At 38.8% G+C, this 19,284-nt stretch overlaps 1 protein-coding gene across 6 annotated transcripts in view; it reads right to left on the reverse strand.

Moving 5' to 3' along the window:
- Positions 1-19,284, reverse strand: part of phf14 (PHD finger protein 14) — a 101,581-nt gene that overhangs the window by 50,693 nt on the left and 31,604 nt on the right. For 3 of the 6 annotated variants that reach the window (XM_077196074.1, XM_077196073.1, XM_077196076.1), the window contains exons 8-14: positions 19,115-19,261; positions 18,725-18,995; positions 17,726-17,832; positions 12,466-12,561; positions 6,648-6,754; positions 6,301-6,432; positions 5,150-5,312 (exon numbers count right to left, since the gene is read on the reverse strand). In XM_077196074.1, the coding sequence (XP_077052189.1) occupies positions 5,150-5,312; positions 6,301-6,432; positions 6,648-6,754; positions 12,466-12,561; positions 17,726-17,832; positions 18,725-18,995; positions 19,115-19,261 (1,023 nt within the window). Of the gene's footprint in view, positions 1-5,149; positions 5,313-6,300; positions 6,433-6,647; positions 6,755-12,465; positions 12,562-17,725; positions 17,833-18,724; positions 18,996-19,096; positions 19,262-19,284 lie in introns of all 6 variants that reach the window. The other 3 variants (XM_077196072.1, XM_077196071.1, XM_077196075.1) reach the window with 1 other exon arrangement.

The raw sequence follows: 19,284 nt of genomic DNA on the forward strand, positions 1-19,284 counted from the left end.
ACAGGAACATGGTTTGTAACATTTGCAACACATTATTAGCTGTTTGTTAATGTAGTCAAGCCAAGGGCTTATCATACCAATTACCGATATGTGTCGACTTTAATTCAAAATCTGAATGGATTATATTTTATTTAGCCACGAAAGCGCGCAAAGACAGTTCCCATTTACAATCACTAAAAAGCTGTCATCATCTCAGTTCGCGATCTCACAAAGTTCCATTATAATCAAAAAAGTTGTCTACACTACACAACGAATCTCTTATAATCTCTGCGTTCAAGAGATCAACAAACATGTCTATGATTGGCTACATTGCTCAACTCTATAAAAACATGTTGAAAATAGAAACATTTGACATTTCACTGCACCGTTTAACCAACAGGTTTCATCACTATGCTATTATTACAGTATCAACTGATGGCGCACTAGCTTTCGTTTGAGGGTTCTTAAAACCCTCAAGCACCATCGTAGAACTGGGCCTGCCTGTATAATTTGCTCTTCCTCTTCTTCTGAATTAGTTTCTGGTTCAAAAACACATGGCTGAATTAAACCAATATTTCCACTTGCCATCGTGTAGCGTTTACTACAGCTGACGGAGTGGATCAGGTAGTCCGAGCTGGTGTGATTGGGTGGAGGCGGGAACTAACTAGAATATATTTATCTATCAGTGTATACAAAAATAAACAAGGGTGTAAGAATTACATTCAAGCTATTTTGAGGCATGAAGAAATTACTTTCACAGGAAAAAAACATTTAAAAATGTCAATGTGGTATCAAAGATATGTTTTAAGGGATAAAATCGTTTACTGCAATGGGACTTTGAATAGACAGCGCATAAGACGTTTTTCTTTAGAGTGAAGACTTATTGTGTGTTTTGTTAAGTCTACGCATTCGGACATGCTATTAATTTCATGTACTTTTTTTTTGCTTCTATATACCAGGGAGGAGGCATATTTGGATGCAGGTAGCAAAACAGAGACATAAGCTGAAAAAAGCTTTCCTTAACTTTGCACTTCAGGGCTTCATAACACACAAAAAAAAAAAGTATAAAAGTAAAATGAGATTTGAAAAGCCACTCAGTTGGATTGTAATGTGTTGTTCAAGCCATGTGGCAGTAAGCTGAACAGAACAAAGTTTAACGGTCTCAATGAGTAAACAGCTCACGCAGAGCAGCTGGTGACTCGCGGCTCACTGTAGCTTCTACAGATGTCAAACAGTGGTGCTCCTCTCTAATCCAAATCTCTCATTCAGTCCGGCTCCCCCTTGTGTGACATAGAGAGATTCAATCCCTTTGTTTAGAGCCCAGACCACAGCCCTAACCGATGCCCCTCTCTATCCAGATATAAGGGCATTCCGCAATTGGGTCAACCCTTGCTGTTTAAATTGGATTTTTGTGTGTGCCATGAACCAAGATGGAGTATCCAAACTCATTCTCCACAGTGCGCTCTTCTGTTCGCCTGGAGACACGTTTTGCACTCACGTTTTCCTTGTCTACCATCGTTGGATCAACTCTTCATCTCCATCAGAGGCTGATAAACATGAGAAAAACAACAGCAGCACTGCACGAATCAAATCAAACATCTCCACCTTAATGCGAACGGGCGTACGAGTGTGCCAAGCTGGGGCTTTTTAAAAAGGGAAGAAAAAACGACAACATATTTAAACAGATTGTGAAAACAATTCCATCTGTCGCCTTTGGCTTGCCACCACACAGCAGATGGAACACTTATCATTATAAATGCTAACTGCTTCCACACTGCCAATTGGCACTTAAATGCCTCTGCCATTTCTCCCTCGATGGTGGCACCAAACAAAGACACTCATTTATTTCATTATTCCTTCATTACGGCAGACTCGATTAAGGTGATCTATAAAAGGCTAGATCAGTGGTCCTCTGCATCGAGAGCCTCTACGTAGCGGTAAAGTATTGAAGACGGGGTGATGGGCTGACGTAAACAAAAATCTACACTTGGAAGAGTCAAGATGACTGTGAAAAAAGAAACTACTTTTTAATTAAACACCTCACAATGATGCATCTTTAAAAAAACATTGAATCAATTTTCACAAGATTGGAAAAACTACTGGTGCATACAAAGGCATCGTAACAAAGAGTAGCCTACTGCGGTAATTAAAAGAAGACTAATGGCTTACAATATAGGACTAACATGTTAACTAATAATCAAAAACGTGTTCGATCATAAAAAAAAAGTTCACAAAACTATAGGACTATTTGGTCGCAAAAATTTATAAATTATCAAATTAAAATAGTACAAATAAATAAATAATTGCACTAGATTTCATTGCAGTGGTGCCTGTCCCATAAAACTCCATGCTTCTTGTGGTTGCCAGGGCATTGCAATGTGGTTTCTAGGGTGTTCTGGAAGGTTGCTAGGTGGTTACTTAAAAGGCCAAATCTAAAGAGCTCAACTCTAAGGGTCTATGATATTCTTGTCTCTAGATATCGCACAAACCCTCCATTAAAGTAAGTCAAAACCTCATTGGTTCTTGTGGAAGCTCAAACGTGCAGCATAACAAGAGAATGAACCTCATTGTTCCTCGCACTTCAAGCAAACGTGTATGAGCCTCCGTTTACCACAACTAATGTGTGAGTGGATATGAAATGTTTATATGTGAATAAAAGCCACAATTCAATCTGTTCATCATATAAATTGATCAGGTCTCTTCAGAAGATGTGGATGAAAATGTGATGAAAAGTGATCCTTGCTTTATCAAACCACTAATTAGCAACATTTCCAATTCCCTCAGTCTATCGAATGATGCAGAAATCTTTTCAAGTCCAATAAAGAGTCACAACAAAATCTAAGTGTGCACCAGTCATGAGAGCCATTTCAGTTGTGCAGGAGGGCCGGTATTCAGTGGGCCTGGAGAAGTGCGGCAGATTAGCGAAGCCGAACACCACTGACTCCTGAACGGAAGGAATGGCTGGGGGTCGATTAGCTAGCCGTGATAAATCAGAACACAGTTTTACAAAGGCTTGCCACCACCACACCGGCTGGTTAAGGGCATTAAAAATGCAAAGGAGGACTCCTTTCAGCTGCTGCCACACTCTGGAGTGCAAGTGAAGATAAATTCTGCAATGAAGCATCTAACTCTGGTGGAGTTTAGCCGAAGCTACAGAAGAGAGAGAAAAATAAAAGCCTTTTAATCCAGCTGCACTCCACTGAAGCCTTTGCCTCACTTCTGGGCATGCATCTCAGAGACTAAAGGGAAAAGGCATTAACCCTGCCTGGCATACGCAAGCAGACACTCACACACGTGTATACAGAAAACAAAAACAACGTCCGGAAGTCATTCCTTTTACCTTCCCGTGAGCTACTTTGACAGCCATCAGCCAAGGCGAGCGGCTGCAGTGCTGCAGAAGCCATCTAAAATTGCGCTTTACTTTCTAATTCGATTTAAAAGCAGGCAGGGAGAGGTTTATTGACTAATCTTTAAAACAAAAGGTTGAAAAAGACAAAATGAAGGAGGGCTGGAGAGCTTGTCGTTTCTCCGATGGATATCTTTTGTCATCCTTAAGGAAGCCGGGCTGCCGGAGCACTATCGCAGGATCAGAGAATGCAGGACAGTGATAAGTCGAAGCCATGGAGAGCCTGAAAGACAAGCCCTATCTCAAGTCTGAGAAAAACACACACACACACACACACACGCACGCACGCACACACACGCACACACACACACACACACACTTCAAAGCATTGCTCAGCTTCTACAGCTAGAAGTAGTGTGTGCACAAGCCTGATCATTCAATAGACAATAAAATAATCGCTCCGTTCCAAAACATAGTGAGCTGCCTACAAATTCAGCATTTTAAGGAATCTTAAGGCTAAACATTTGGCAAGAAAGGTCCATTGTTTATTGTCAATAGTTTAGTGTTGTGTGAGGCTCAGCTCACACTGAAATCCCTTTCAAACCAAATAGTTTTCTGTTATTCAAAGAGGCAAATCCAGAAAACCAACTTGAACTCTTAACTTGTAAACTTATCTCTCTCACTCTACATTCCTAGTCACATTCTAATTGAAATGACTAGATTTCGCCAAACTACTGTAAATGTGAACACAACTTAGAGGGTTAGTTCACCCAAAAATAAAAATTCTGTCATCAATTACTCTCTCATGTCGTTCAAAACCCGTAAGACTTTCGTTCATCTCTAAAACACGAATGAAGATATTTTAAATGAAATCTGAGAGATTTCTGTGAATAGAAGTCTATTCACCCAAAACTTTGATGGTTCAAAACATTCATAAAGACATTGTGAAATAAATCCATATGAATCGAGTGGCTTAATACACATTTTCTGAAGAGACATGATCTCTTTATATGATGAGCAGATTTAATTTAGGCTTTTATTCACATATAAACATAGGTCAGCGAATCAGTCAATTCTGAGGTTAGGGTGCAATCTTTGAAGGCTGCTTCCTACGCCCTACAAAGGCAACAGCCTTCAAAGATAGCACCCTAGCCTCAGAAGTGACTGATTTGGCAGCTCATCAAGTATTAGTAACAATTCTAAATGCTAATGTTCAAATAAAACTGAAAAGCTAAAAAGCAGTCCCAAAGGTTTTTTTTTTAATGATGGCTTAATTATGCCTGTATCAGTTTCAAGGTGATTTTATAAAACAATTCAATATGATATAGTAATCAACAAGGCTAGCAGTGACTTACACCAATAACCTCTGTGAAAGCTCCAGAGACTAAAGAACAGGTCAATTATCTGTTTTACATGAGGAGCAAAGAATCAATTTCAAGTCAATGAATGACTCTTTCACTTAAACATCTAGAGATAAACCACCAATCAAGAAGAGCTAGACGAAGCTTAAAATGAACTAGTAAACAGTACTAGTAGTAGTCGTCCCTTGAGCCAAGTAATTCCCATTTTACAGCAACATTTTCAAAGGGATTTGTGATTTTTTCTCAGAACTGGGCCATGTTTTCATTTTAGAGACATTGAAGACGTAACTGATATTGTGAAGCATTAGTAGTCTGTGGTTAGAGAATCAACTTTTTCTTTAGGTGGATCTAGTGGAAATCTGCAAAACCCATCCAGATTTGGCACCACGATATCAAGGATTGGCTTTTTAACACACATTCATTATCAGTGATATGATGATGCTCATGATATGCTCAAACTCACAGTCCCTCTCACTTGAAGCTTCTTGGGCTCTGGGCTCATTTCTTGAGGGATGAATTTGATTGGTCCCTTGATCTGCCTCCTGGACCTTTTGGTTCCATCCGGCAGCGTCTCCATGGCGATGTCAGCCTCATCACTGCTGGCCTGGTCGCACTCAGAGCACTGCCTGGAAAAGGATGAGAGAGAGAGGAGTCAGGTATTCTTTTGCTTTCATTTGACCTTATTGATTTGTCAGTATGGAGAAATCTTTGAGATGAGAGAGTGGCTTTCAAGGTCCTTGCCCATGTTTTTCCATTGGAACCAGACGTGTCATATTCATTCTAACAAAAGGGATGCTAAGTATCCCGCACAAACAATATATAAAATTGAAGGAATAGTCAAATTCTTTAGTGCGAGAAAAGCTTTTTGATTATACAGTATTACTGTCTCAGGGGCAGGCAGTTGCCCGTAATTAGGTATGACTTGGCCCCCTACACAATTTTATCTTTCGAATGCTTTCTAATTTCCATCCAGCAGAGCGGAACGACATTACGCTTTCTTATTCATGGATTAAATGAATTACTTGAATCAGCAGCGAAAGCATTGGTCTCAGCTTGACAAATAAACAAAACACAAAAAAGCTCACGCACGCAACTGTGGAGTTACACATACATTTTGAAAGTTAACAGTTAGTATAACCTTACAAAAGTAAACATGGAGTGACTTTATGAAACACTACAAAGTGGAAAACCACTCTTAAAATTTGAAACTGCATCTTGATTTTGCTAAAGACGTTTAAAAAAAAATTAACTGTCAACTTAACATGTTAATTTAGAGATTAATTATAACAAAAAATTTACTACAAACCCCCCCAATTAATCTTGCTCTCAGATCCATATATTAATTTATCATGTAATTTGATTACAATTTTTAATCAATTGACAGCTGTAGATAAAAAAAAAAAAGTGAATTGTCAACGTTTTATAGTTTATTTGTTTCTTTCAGAGCAGGGAATCCCAAGCGTTTTTTATAAGTCAAACTCCTTTGACCTCTTATTTTAATTTTTACAGTTTTATAATTATTAGCCATTATTAATAAATTAGAAACCCTGCACTAATGTTTTAAGAGATGTAAGCACTTCACATTTCTATTCCCTCTCCCAGTCCTGTTCTCACCAGTAGCTGTTTTTGGTCTTCTTCGGCATGCGTGTGAGAGGTGGGTCCAGACAGCCCAGATGGTAATGCAGCTTACAGGTGTCACATAGCAGTAAAAGATGCTGGTCTTGGTTTTTCTTACAGATCCCACAGCTGCACATGCAGAACATGAAACGGTTTCTTATTTACAGCACACAGCCACATTAAAGCATTTAGTTTTTAAGCCAAGATATCTTTTCACACTTTTTCTCTCTTTCAGTGCATAATATTTTATGAACTCTAGGTCAACATTTAAAAATGATATTACAATAACACTGCCCAGGTGTCATAAATGACCTGCTGGCACCCTGTATCGGCTGCAAGCTAACCTGTAGAGCATAGCTGGGAGGTTTGACGACTTCCCTGGTGATCCACCCTCTTTCTTGCTTGGCTTTCTCTCTTTGGGAGCTTTCAGAACTGCAGGAGAGTTCAATTTCTGCAAATAAAGCAAAACAATGAAATTCAACCATATTTCAAAGACACACCAAATTATTCAGTGATAATATTAAACTAGACCATCATAACTTGAGAAAGTTTCTCTTAAGGTCATTTCTAAAGATGTGTTAAATGTTTGCCAAGATGGTGCTATACAGTTGCTAAAGTATGCAACATGACTTTTATCATGTTGCCATACAGTTGCAAAGGTGTTCTGGGTGGTTGCTAACAGTACACTATTAAGCAATTTTTAAATTAAATGCAATTAAAAAATTTAGAGTGAAACATTGGTTCTCACATTTTTTTTTTAAGAGACTTTTCTTTGGTACTTAGCCTCTATTAAACTAAAGTGTTTATTAGCCTAAACAAATGCAATTCATTCAATAAACAAAAGGTTTTTGGGAATTATTTTTGCATTTCTGTTTGATGGTGTTCTTGGCATAGAAATCAATCAATTGATGTCTGTTTTTCTCTCATTTCCTCTATATGTAGCCTTCCTAATAGCTTCCATCATAGCTATGTATCACACAAAGCACTGCTACTCCTTTAATAGTAGGAAACACACTCATTTTAAAAACTAAGAATACATTTTTTATGTACTTTTGGTCAAACAAGGTCACTTGACATTCCTGTCAGTACACTGAAAACTATTTCAATTTTGTGTTTATTTTTAAAGGGAAATGAAAGAAAGCATGAGCTAGATCTTACAGACACCTGAAGAGTGACTATGACTACTTTCAACACTAGAGTGAGACATGTTATGTAGAGATATGAATATGAAAGTATAATGTAAATCAGTTCTCTTGAAAGTTACTTCAAAAGATGCAGTGAAGAGTTGTGGATGGGGTTTGGAAAGAGAACAGTGGCCAGGAAAGAAGTTTTTCTATTTTCTGTCTATACATCTGTGCTGCATCTTTTCTGTCCAGGTTAATTAGAAAAATTATCTAGTAGGAACCGGTCGCACAGCAATACAGAGCAGCTTCTCTCTAGAGGCTCTCTAATCTGAGCGTGCTCAGTTCAGTGTGCCCGTGGTGACGGCCCCTCTCCACTGCACCGCCGGGATTATAACAGACCGGAGAGCTGAGCGAGGAGATACCAGGTTTCCCATCCTGCAAACTCTGGATTATGTGGCCAGTCCCTCACTCCACATCCCACATTTCAGTGGGAATATTATTTGGAGAAGAAAGGTGTTGGACAAAACAAAAACCAAAAAAAAAAAGAAAAAAGCCTCACAGAACAGCCCGAACAGGCGGTTGGCCATCTGCTGAGAGAGCCAGACAGACTTTGAAGTCTTGCTGAGATTGTGGAGAATCCCAATGGTACCCTGAGAGGGGTCATATAACTCACACAATTTCCAAAAGAGGTGGACCTGCTTTGGGAGTCCACAATGACGTTTTAACACATGGTGTCCACATCAAAAATATTTCATTTAACAAAAAAACAAGCCATTTCTAAACAAGCAATTCGAAAACAGCATCTAAATAGCTTAGTGAGTAAAGTTTTCTTTGTCTGTAAATTGTTACTGAATTCACATTTGAGTCCACAGCTGAATTTTCATCATTCTCTGAAAAAGTTCAGATATCTGAATGAAATATTTGACGCCCCGATAAAGCAAAACAACAAAATGTCATAATTATTGTTCATAGAGTATTGCTTTTTTTGTTGATGCGCTAGTTTAGATATAGATATAATAAATAACAGCTTAATATTCACATCATATCAAGAACCAGATCAGTTTGAATTGTGTATGAATCATTCAGCCTGATTTGTGATTCAGATTTTTGTTAGATTCATTATCATTGTTGAAGCATAAGGACACAAATACTAAAATTTTGCAAATAATTCACACCAATCTTTTTCAAGTACACTGCTGAAATGGTCATTTTCTGAAAAAGTTCAGATATCTGAATGGAATATTTGACTTCTGAATAAGAAAACAGTAAAACAAATTACTACAATATTTTGGATTGATCATTCATAAAGCAGCACTATTTTTTTTTGTTTTGTTAATGTGCTTTTTTTTTTCCATCATCATAGCAAATAATAGCTTGTTTACATGTCAAGAACCAGATCAGTTTGATTTGTGTATGAATCATTCAGTCTGATTTTTGATCATTGTTAGATTTTATATTGTTGAAGCCTTCGTTAAGATGTAAATAAAGGACACGTTGTATAAAATCGTTACAAATAATTTCACACACCAATGAATCGTTTCACATTTCCAAGGTTCTTCAAAGCGTAGTCGTCATAGTTGGGTAAATTTCTATAGTGGTGAATGAAAACTACAATGAATACAATATTTTAGTTTTGCCTATATTGATAATGCTCTCAGTTGATTCAAGAGAAAGATGTCAAATTTGCAGTAACTCCTTCAGCAATTGTTTTAGAAAGCACCGTTAACTAGTTTTCTGTAATTTAAAGGGATAGATCACCCAAAAATGACTCACCCTCATGTCGTTCCAAACCCATAAGACTTTCGTTGATCTTCGGAACACAAATGAAGATATTTTTGATGAAATCTGAGACCTTTCTGTCCCTCCATTGACAGCTACGCAACTACCACTTTGACGCTTTAAAAAGTTCATAAAGAGCTGCCCACCTCCTACCGCCTTGTTCCATTATTGCAGCATTTATCTGCTGAGAGGACTAAAGAGATCCAGAATCAAGTGGTTTAGTCAAAATTTCCTGAAGAGACACGATTGCTTTATATAATAAACAGATTTAATTTAGGCTTTTATTCACATATAAACACTGATCAGCGAACATAAACAGAAGCTCAACCGAACCTGCTTGATTCGCAAGAACAAACCTCTTGTAAAAGCTCAAACGTGCTGCGTAACACGAGAATGAACTTCATTGGTTCTTGTGGAAGCTCAAATGTCGAGGCCAACACACGAGAATGAGCCTCATTGGTTCTCGCACGTCAAGCCAACATGCCTGAGCTTCCGTTTACCACAACTGAGTTGATGAATGTTTATATGTTAATAAAAGCCTAAATTCAATCTGTTCACCATATAAATTGATCGTGTCTCTTCAGAAAAATTTAATTAACCACTGAAATTCATATGGATTAGTTTTACAACCTCTTTATGAACTTTTTGAAGTGTCAAAGTGGTAGTTGCGCAGCTGTCAATGGAGGGACAGAAAGCTCTCAGATTTTATCAAAAAGATCTTCATTTGTGTTCCGAACATAAACAGTCTTACGGGTTTGGAGCGACATGAGGGTGAGTAATTAATGACAGAATTTTCTTCTTTGGGTGAACTATCCCTTTAAGGTAATATAATACAAAGTTTTAGGTTTTTTTTCATGTCCAAAACAGAATTTTTCAATTTCAGGGACAAAAAAAAAAATTAACGAAATATTTCAGACTCAATGTGAATTTATGAAGGTCATATTGTTTATGGGAACAAATTCATACTTGGTGCAAATAGACCTCAAGTTTGCGAAGGTGATAAGCTACTGAAGACACATTCATGCCACCTTTCACAGTGCACCAGTTTGAGTTCTCCCTCACCCAAGGTGGCACGAGAGATGAGGCGCTCTCCTGAGAACATCAATAATTTTAGGGTTATGTGCAGACACCAATGACTGATAGGGAACGAAAATGTAGTAGATAGATGACACAAAGGAGCGGGGCGCCTTGACTGATGTTGCTACTTAAGCGGCGTGCGTTTTCTAATTATGTGATTTATGACCATCATTGCAGATTCACTGGCTCACTCTTTTCCAGACCACTCGGCTCTCCTCGTCTCCTTCTACCTCCTCGCTCCATTATTGCAGCATTTATCTGCCGAGAGGACATTTTAAGAGATGCTTTTAATTAACCATCTTACACACTCGCTAAGCCGGGTAACCAGTTATTCAACACAAATTAAGTTTTAAACAAGTGTGCATGGGTGCATGCAAATGGGCGCCTTTTAAATGTTTTGTCGTTGTATCAGAAGCGAGATAACGACATGAGCTGCAGTTCTGAACCCAGACAAAACCCAGAGGACTGGAGATACCTCCTTACTGACAACCTTTCACTCTGTTTGTGGCCCTGTAGCCTAGTCTACGCTAATTCTCCACATACACACTGCATGAAATTGAGTAACGTTTAGCTCCAACAAAGAGGCTAAACTTTTCCGACAAACTTTACAAACATTTCAAAACAAAGAATCCTTACAATTCCTTTCACGGTTGCTGTTGCCAGTGACATTTTTATTTCAGGGCATATCCTGCTAAATGGCATTCTTAGTACAGACTGTTATTTAGACAAAAAGAGAGATCTACGGAACATTTCAGACCTTCGCATTTTCGCAGTCATTAAATGACCGTCACCCATGGCGACGCACCTTGGTGATGTGGTTTCCATAGTGAGCAGGGGAGAGGTTGGCGGCTTTTAGCTACAGAGTCAGGGCTGAGTGCATGGCCAATGACAGGTCAATCAGTTAGCGCAAATGAAAGAATTTCGCAAACAGGAGGCCCATTACGGCGAAGAGAATTACCTCAACGCTGTCGACCCAGTGGGGTGCTGCCTACAATCTAGATTTCTTTCAATCACAGCTCATTACCCAGGTGCAAAAAAATCCAGGGAGAAGATTTCTGTTCTCTTTACACTCTTTTCACTGTGAAGTCAAAGACGAATTCTGCCAACAATACGCTCCAACTGCTAGATCCATGTGTTGCGTCTGAGCACCCAAAGTGTCTGCATTGTAGACCAAAACTGAGAAAGATGTCCATGAGCCAAAGAGATGTTGACTCAATGTACTTCACATTTTATTAAATGGAGGTTAATAAGCAGTAATGCACAATATAGCTTTCAAAAAAAAGAATGTGATTCACTATGCAGACAAATAATGTTAAAACTTAAGGCCATTAATGTCCGTTTATGGAAACTAAGCTGCAAAAAAAGTTATACTTTGTGTGCACTATGCCAGTAGTTCAAGTGAAAACATTAGCCAGGTTGTTTCAGGATAGCTGTTAAAGGGTTAGTTCACCCAAAAATGAAAATTATCCCATCATTTACACCCCCTTAACCATAAAAGTAATCCATACGGCTCCAGGTGATGGGTGGATGCGCTTTTTTTTGGCTTCAAACACTCAGGCACTACTCACTCCCATTTTAAAGCTTGGAAGAGCCAGGATATTTTTTAATATAACTCCGATTGTGTTTGGCTGACAGAAGGAAGTTGTATACTCCTAGGATGGCTCGAGGGCGAGTAAATTATGTGATAATTTCCTTTTTTTGGTGAACTAACCCTTTAAGGAAAAGAAATGTTCATTAAGACCTTTTAAAACCAATTTTGTAACAAAGATATAAATATTAGATTATTATTTTTAGGTGTCAACATGTAAACACAGTTTTATGAAATGGAGATCATAAAGGAAAAAAAAAAGAAAAAAGTTTATAATTGTTAGTCTTTTAATGATACTCAATTTTCATCGGTGGAAAATGGTTAAGAAAAACAAAACAAAAAATACTTTGAATGTTGTAAGACACCTTGAATAACATTAAAAATGGTATTCGGAAAAAAAAGGCTATGAATATGGGCCCTTTAAAGTATCCCAGCCTGATCAGTGCACTTGAAGCAAGCAGTTTGTATCAGGGCGGGATGTAAGCTCACTGGAGCTGTGATAGATGAGGCGTACAGCTGGATCAAGGATGGGATGGGGCGGAATGAAGATGGACAGGGGAGAGAAAGAATGAGGCAGTTGAAGGTAAGCCGTACCTGTCCAAGGATCCCCCCCATCATGCTCCATATGGCTTGGCCCTCGGTCCTCAGCTGGCCATTGACATTCTGCAGGTCCTCCAGAGACTCGCACAGCTGTGGCAGATAAAACCGCAGCAAGGCGGGAGATAAGATAAGACAAGGACAAGTTGGGCAGCTCTGTCTGTTAGCGCACACACACACACGCACGTGCGGACGGACTAACGTGTACAAATCCAAAGGCGTACACAAACCTGTGGACATCTGAATGACTAATACACAAATACACTTTTAGTGCATTCCAAAAAAAACAGGCTGATTTCAGGAAAGCAACAAATGCTACACATCAAAACACCCTCACACAAAAAAAAAATACAATTTTCTACTTTTAACAGACTCAGAGCCCAGCACACCATGAAATATTCCATTACACTTCTTGCATCTACATTTCTCTTTCTCGCACACACACACACGGCTGTGGCATTTCGCCGTGTAGGGGCCACTCTCAGCTCCAGACAGTAGATAAGCGTCAGGCAGGCGTTTGATAAAGACGATGATGAGAGGAAACAGTGGAAAGGTGAAGTTATTACGGGTATGTGAAACGAAACTAAAGAGAGCCACCCTTATCTCCGCTGTCTGTGAAGATGAGGCTCCACGTGGGGAAGCTCAAGCTAACATTTAAAACCGTCTCCTCTCCAACACACACTCCAGATTAATACTGATGGCTCAGTGGGGTCCAAAACATAATAATGAAACTATTTATATAGTTACAAACCATTCTTATAGCTTAACCGTTCCATTCTGTGCCGATCCGGCCCAGCCAGTTACATTTTCTACTGTCGGGGTGATAACGGAGTACTTTGGAATGTAATACAAATGTGTAGTGGTCGACCGATATATCACCAAGGCCGATATATCGGCCGATATTTGGCATTTTTAAAATATCGGCATCGGCCGATCAGTTTTTCTGATTGGCCGATGTGTTGGAAGCGGGACTTTTATTTTGACGCAGCTAACAAAACAAATCTCTGAATATCTAATGAACATTTAATTTCACAAACCTTGCAAATTTAATCGAATCCAGCTGTGATATTGTGTGAAGTGTGCATTTGTAGCCTGCGTTTCTGCGAGAGACGGTCGGTCCGTGCGAAGTGAGCGAATGCGAACAGAAGATCAGCTAAACAGGAGACGCGATCGAACACCTTTAAATACTTCATTTTAAATTATGCTGTGCTATATCCACATCCAGTTGCCTACTGTGTCATATTCATATCATTTTCACTGTGTGCTGTATGTAAAATTAGCATTACCTTGTCAAAAGTCAAAATCAAAAAAATGTATTTATTTGAAAAAATATGATTACCAGTGCGCTTGAAATTACCACATTACTGGGTGCCGTTACAGTGTTTACTTCCTTTTTATTCACACATTCATATTTTTTTAAACAATTAATTTTATTTGTAATTGTAATTTTATTTGTGAAACATACTGTAATAGGATTGTAGATTCCAAAAGTTGCCATCTAAAGTATAAACAGGTTTATTTTAAAGATTTTTTTCTAATTTATTAAATGATTAAACTAAATATAAAGTATATATATATATATATATATATATATATATATATATATATATATATATATATATGCCTATATAAATATCGGCTTTATATCGGCCACCCTGCTCTCTAATATATTGGCATCGGCCATCAAAAAGACAAATATCGGTCGACCACTACAAATGTGTCAGTTGTTGCCTAAGTAACACGATAGTTTACAGACGGTATGAGATGTAAATAGCGGCCGTGTTATGGAGGATGATCAGATTTATTTTAATTTTATTATTAACTTGTGTTTACATCAATCAAATAGCATGCTTGGCCAGCTACAGAGAAACTGGTAGGCAGGCAACAGACAAGTGACCAATCGTAAGTGGCGATGTCACTACACGCACTCTAAAGTGTACACTAGGGTTGTGCCGATAGACGATATCATCGTCCATCGTGATGGCTGACAGACATCACTATGTTAAGCCAGCATCGCGATCCCCCCCCATGTTTCCATGGTGACGCGTCATGCTTGGCACGTGATTCACCACAGCCAAAATAGCGCTGTATGACAGATGTAACGTTAGCGCTTTTATTTCTAAATATTAACAAACCTGGTTACCATTTCGACTATCTTCTATTCCGATTCTCAAATACGTGTAAGTGAGTTTGTTTTGTCGTTTAAAAAACCTTTATAAATGATTTTGATCTGCAACGTGAGATGGGCACCGTCATGTTTGTTTGGGCCGCAGTTCAGAGATTCCTGTCTGTTGGGTTTATTAAAGCACGTGAATTCATCAGTTTCCCCCTGAAATACATGGCCGGTGACCTGGGAGAAGAATGGAGTTAACTTTATAGTTAACGTTACTTACACTATGTGTCTGATATGAATAAAATCCGTCGGGAAATATAAGTGAATGGGTTGTTATTGCTGCTTCCATAGACACCATTGTGTATTTTACAAACTATAAATGTATTGTTTTGCTATAAACTATATGTATTTAAATGTCTGAAACCTAAAATAAACATTATGTAGTTAAAAACACTGAATAGTTGTGATATATGACAAGCGCTGATCGCGTCCGTCTCTAGCCACGTTCACACCGCCAGCGACACGCAGCGACAAAGCGACATGATCCCATTCATTTCAATGGAGCGCTGGCGACATCCGGCGACACGAGCGACAGTGACCGTTGGCGACAGAATGTGGGCGTGTCAAGACAAGCGACAAAAGTTGAGAATTTTCAACTTTATGCAAATGAGAAGCGATTTTCGCGAGCGACAACCAATAGGAAAGAAGCCTTTCAGTGGAGCTCACGTCACCGTCTCGAGTGCAGGCAAGACAGAAGAGTTCGTGGACGATTTCACTGTTTTATATGATTTGACTGTAACCACATATATGGATATAATAAAATCATGCTTGGAAAAGAAACTGTCGACATCTCAGTGAGTTTAATTCATACATTTATAGTTCGAGTGGTGTAGTTTTATGATGCAAGTTTAGCACTGCTGCAGTTCACTTTACAGTTTCCCCTGCATTACGTTGTCTATTAGGGACAAGAAAATCGATTATTTGTCAAATTCGAATGATGTTTTAGTAATTTATGACAGTATGAGTGAGTTTAATTTGTTGATTGATCGATTGTTAATCTAGTAAATTATTTAATCTACTGAACACTGCTGTGGTAATATAAAAACACTCTCCCAGCATATAACAGCATATACTGTTTTTTTGAGCCAAATTCATAGTCAAATTAAAATTGTATAGTTGTATATATCACTTGTGATCGTATTTTGTATAGATACGGCCAGACGTGCAGTCTACCAATAACATTAGAGCGACAGCACTTCAAACGCCCACAAGCAACTTGACAGTACAGAGCCTAGCGACATACAGCGACAAAGTCGCTGGCGGTGTGAACGGGGCTTCTGACGCAGCGCCAGCCATAGCGCGAAAGCACATTTTGAATCTGGCAGTTCTGTCACGTCACTGTACATTCGCTCGTGGTCAGCTGCTGCAGAGCGTGCCGAAATCAAAATTGCTGATGAGATGTAGAGGAAAATATCTCCGCGTTGTGCCTACGCCCCTTAGCTGTTCTAAATCCACTGTAAAACAGGGCTTTGCTGGGCTTATTGCTTAATTGAAAAATTTGAATGTTAGCCCCGCCCCTCCTCCCGATATCATCGTCCATCGAGATGTTTCACTGTACACATCGTCTGATGCCAAATTGGTAGACATCCCACAACCCTAGTGTACACTACCCGCACGGCTATCGTAAGCCTATATAGAGTGGCCCCTACATGTCTTTGGGCACCATTTCACTCTAAAATAAACATTCTGTCATCATTTATTTTTTTCTGTCAAACATATTTTAAAGAACACTGGGGTCCAAACATTTTTAAAATCATCCTGTGTTCCACAGAATAAATAAATGCATCCATTTCCAGTTCCAAGAAAAAAAAAAGATTACTCAATTTTTTTTTAAAGCACATATGAAAATAATAATAATATATATAGATATACCATTACTTTTATATATAAAAATGACTCATACCTGTTACTATAATGAATCTTGAAGTCATCACCAACATACAGTGATAATAAACACCATAAATTAACACTAATATTCTCCTGTTGGTCATGCAAACGTTAAGCAGTTTGCAATAATACAATGTTAAAAATATCAAACCCAACAATCAAACTAAAAGCAAAAAACTATGTAACATACTATATAATTCAGGATTATTAGACACTCTTTTAAGATGACTCAGACCAGTGCAGTTTAGACAACTTTTGTGAATAAGCAGTCAGCTTTCCACAGATGTTGATTTCCTTAGGATCTCTCTCCAAGGCCGGCATCGTGCTAATGCATGTTGAGTGCCATAATTAACAACACACACTCCATTAATACCGCTTAATACATGTGGCACAGAAAGACTAGACGCCACATTAACTCCAACTTTTCACTTTCATTCTACTCCTCATTGGGATAGATGAGAAAACACAATCTACCCAAACCTGCTTCAAGAGATCATGTTCAGAAGGATTGAGGGTCGGTGGCAAATAAATAAAGCAGCGCAGAACGTTAGCTACTGTTATACCATACAAGGGGTTTTGAAAATTTCACAAGTTTGTATTTTTATTTTGTTTGGAATTTGTTTAGTTTTAGTTTAATTGTTCATAAAAATATTTTTATTTTAATTATTTGTTTGTATTTTGGAAAAAGAGTAAATGCCTGTTTTGCAGAGTTTTTTTTCTCGTTGTTTTTATTTATTTGAACCAGTGTTATTAACAAATTAAAATGGCTCTTGCTCATTTTTATTTTTTTTTACTTTAGGAGTAATCAGTCTTTTGCAAAATTTAAATTTTAGTTGAAAGTGTTATTCACTGCCAGTTTTTGTCATCTAATTTTCTGTTAACAAACATAACCTTGTATTATTCATGATCTTTGCAGGATTAACTTTTTTATTTCTCTCTGCAGTTGGTCTGGAATAAAGTAGCTTAAAATGAGATTTCACAGTTGCAAAGTAAATTGAAAGAATGAAGCATAATTGGCATTATTTAGTAGCTGTTCAGGAGCTACGCTCTTGGGATAAAATTCTAGTGTTGCGTCATTATTTCCTGGTGTGCATGCCTCTTCTTAAGCACCAACAGCCAAAACAAATGTGCTACGGACAAGCGCTAATGTACAAAGCAGATGCTAGCGAGAGCCTGGAGTGTCAACAATAGGCAGACCTTATCGTACTCCATGTGCAGCTTCTCCTGCTCACTCTCCAGCTTGTCTTTGAGGTTCTTCTGCTCCACGATGTTGTCCTGGATCTGAATCATCCTCATGTTCCGCTCTGAATACCAAAAGACAAACAAATCGATACTGAGATTGCTATCAGAGTACAGGAAAAAGTACATCAAAAGAAGATTGAGGGAGAAAGCATGAAAAAAGAGGAACGTTGGGAGAAAAAGAGAGAGAGAAAGTGCACTGATAGAGGATAGGCCTCCTGCTGGAACCTAATGGAGTGTGTGCCCAAGGTTACTCCACACATCTGCTCTTAACATCACTCATTTGGAGGGCAAGTGCCTAGCTACAAGGCTATGGAGCGGGATGTATGTGTTGCGTTCACTGTCTGATACCGCCTACGGTTCTGCAGACAGATTCAAGTGTGTTAGGGACAGTAAGCTGCATGCTACAAATGCATCAATGCTTGTTCTATCCATTAAAAAGAAAAAAGCAGATTGAGAAAGGCTGATTCTCAAAAAATAGATCTTAGGCCTGATGAGTTATTTCTACTTAAAGTCCCTCCTCTGGTGAAAATCAAGCTTTTAAATGTTTTTTAATACGTCTATGTGGTGTTTTTAATATGATTTAAGACAAACCATGTGCAAATTCATGTCAACACCATTGCTGAGTATTTTCTCCTTAAAACTGCAGTGAACCAAAGAGTCTCAAAAATGCGTTTTGAAATCCCTGGTGTTTCTGACGTCACAAACTACCTTGTAACCAAACAGTTCAACATGTGATCGTCAACGAGTGAATCGCTGAAATGGTGTGAGTGGAGGCGCATATACTAAATGAGGCAAGGGTGTAGAGTTACATTCAAGCAATTTTAAGGCATGAAGAAATGTTTTTCAGGGGGGGGGAATCAAAAAATTGTCATTTTGGTGACCAAACATGAGTTATAAAGGGATGAAATTATTAATTTATTAAGAATTAGCAAATGAGAAACCAAAACCACTAACCTAGGTAGTAGTTAACAAAGTCTGCCGTGAGGGCAGGCTGCTTATGTTTACGCCGGCCATCTACACTTGCACTGGTATCAGATGTGTCCACGGGGAAGATGTCTGTGCTGATACCCATGAGCTCAGCTTTACGCATCAGCTTACGAATGGCTGATGCACTAGAGGTGAGCGGTCGGGGAAGCTTCTCTCGGGGCACCCACGCCTGCGGTCGAGTGTTTCGAGACAGCTCTGCTTTCGCTCTGTACTGCTGGAGCCGAGTGGTTATTCGAGCCTAGAGGTCAGGAAATCATGGACATTCAAAAGGAAATGATGATTGATCATTCACCAGACTGTCTCATGTGTGGAAGAACGTGTCCAGATGGTAAGTCTGACCTGTGCGGTAAATCTGACCTGAGCTTCAGGTGTGAGTTGCTTCTCTCTTTCCTGCAAAGACACTTTGCAATAGGACTGCAGGGCCAGGTAGTTCTTCCTTTTCCATTTCCTGTCAAAGCGGTCTGCATGCTGCTTGCAGTATGCAAAGAAGGGATCTGCAATGTCCTGTGGGTGAAAATGGATCATGA

This window comes from Siphateles boraxobius, unplaced genomic scaffold (assembly GCF_051911475.1).
Source record: "Siphateles boraxobius isolate OS27281-9 unplaced genomic scaffold, OSU_SipBor_1 35, whole genome shotgun sequence".
Lineage (NCBI taxonomy): Eukaryota > Metazoa > Chordata > Actinopteri > Cypriniformes > Leuciscidae > Siphateles > Siphateles boraxobius.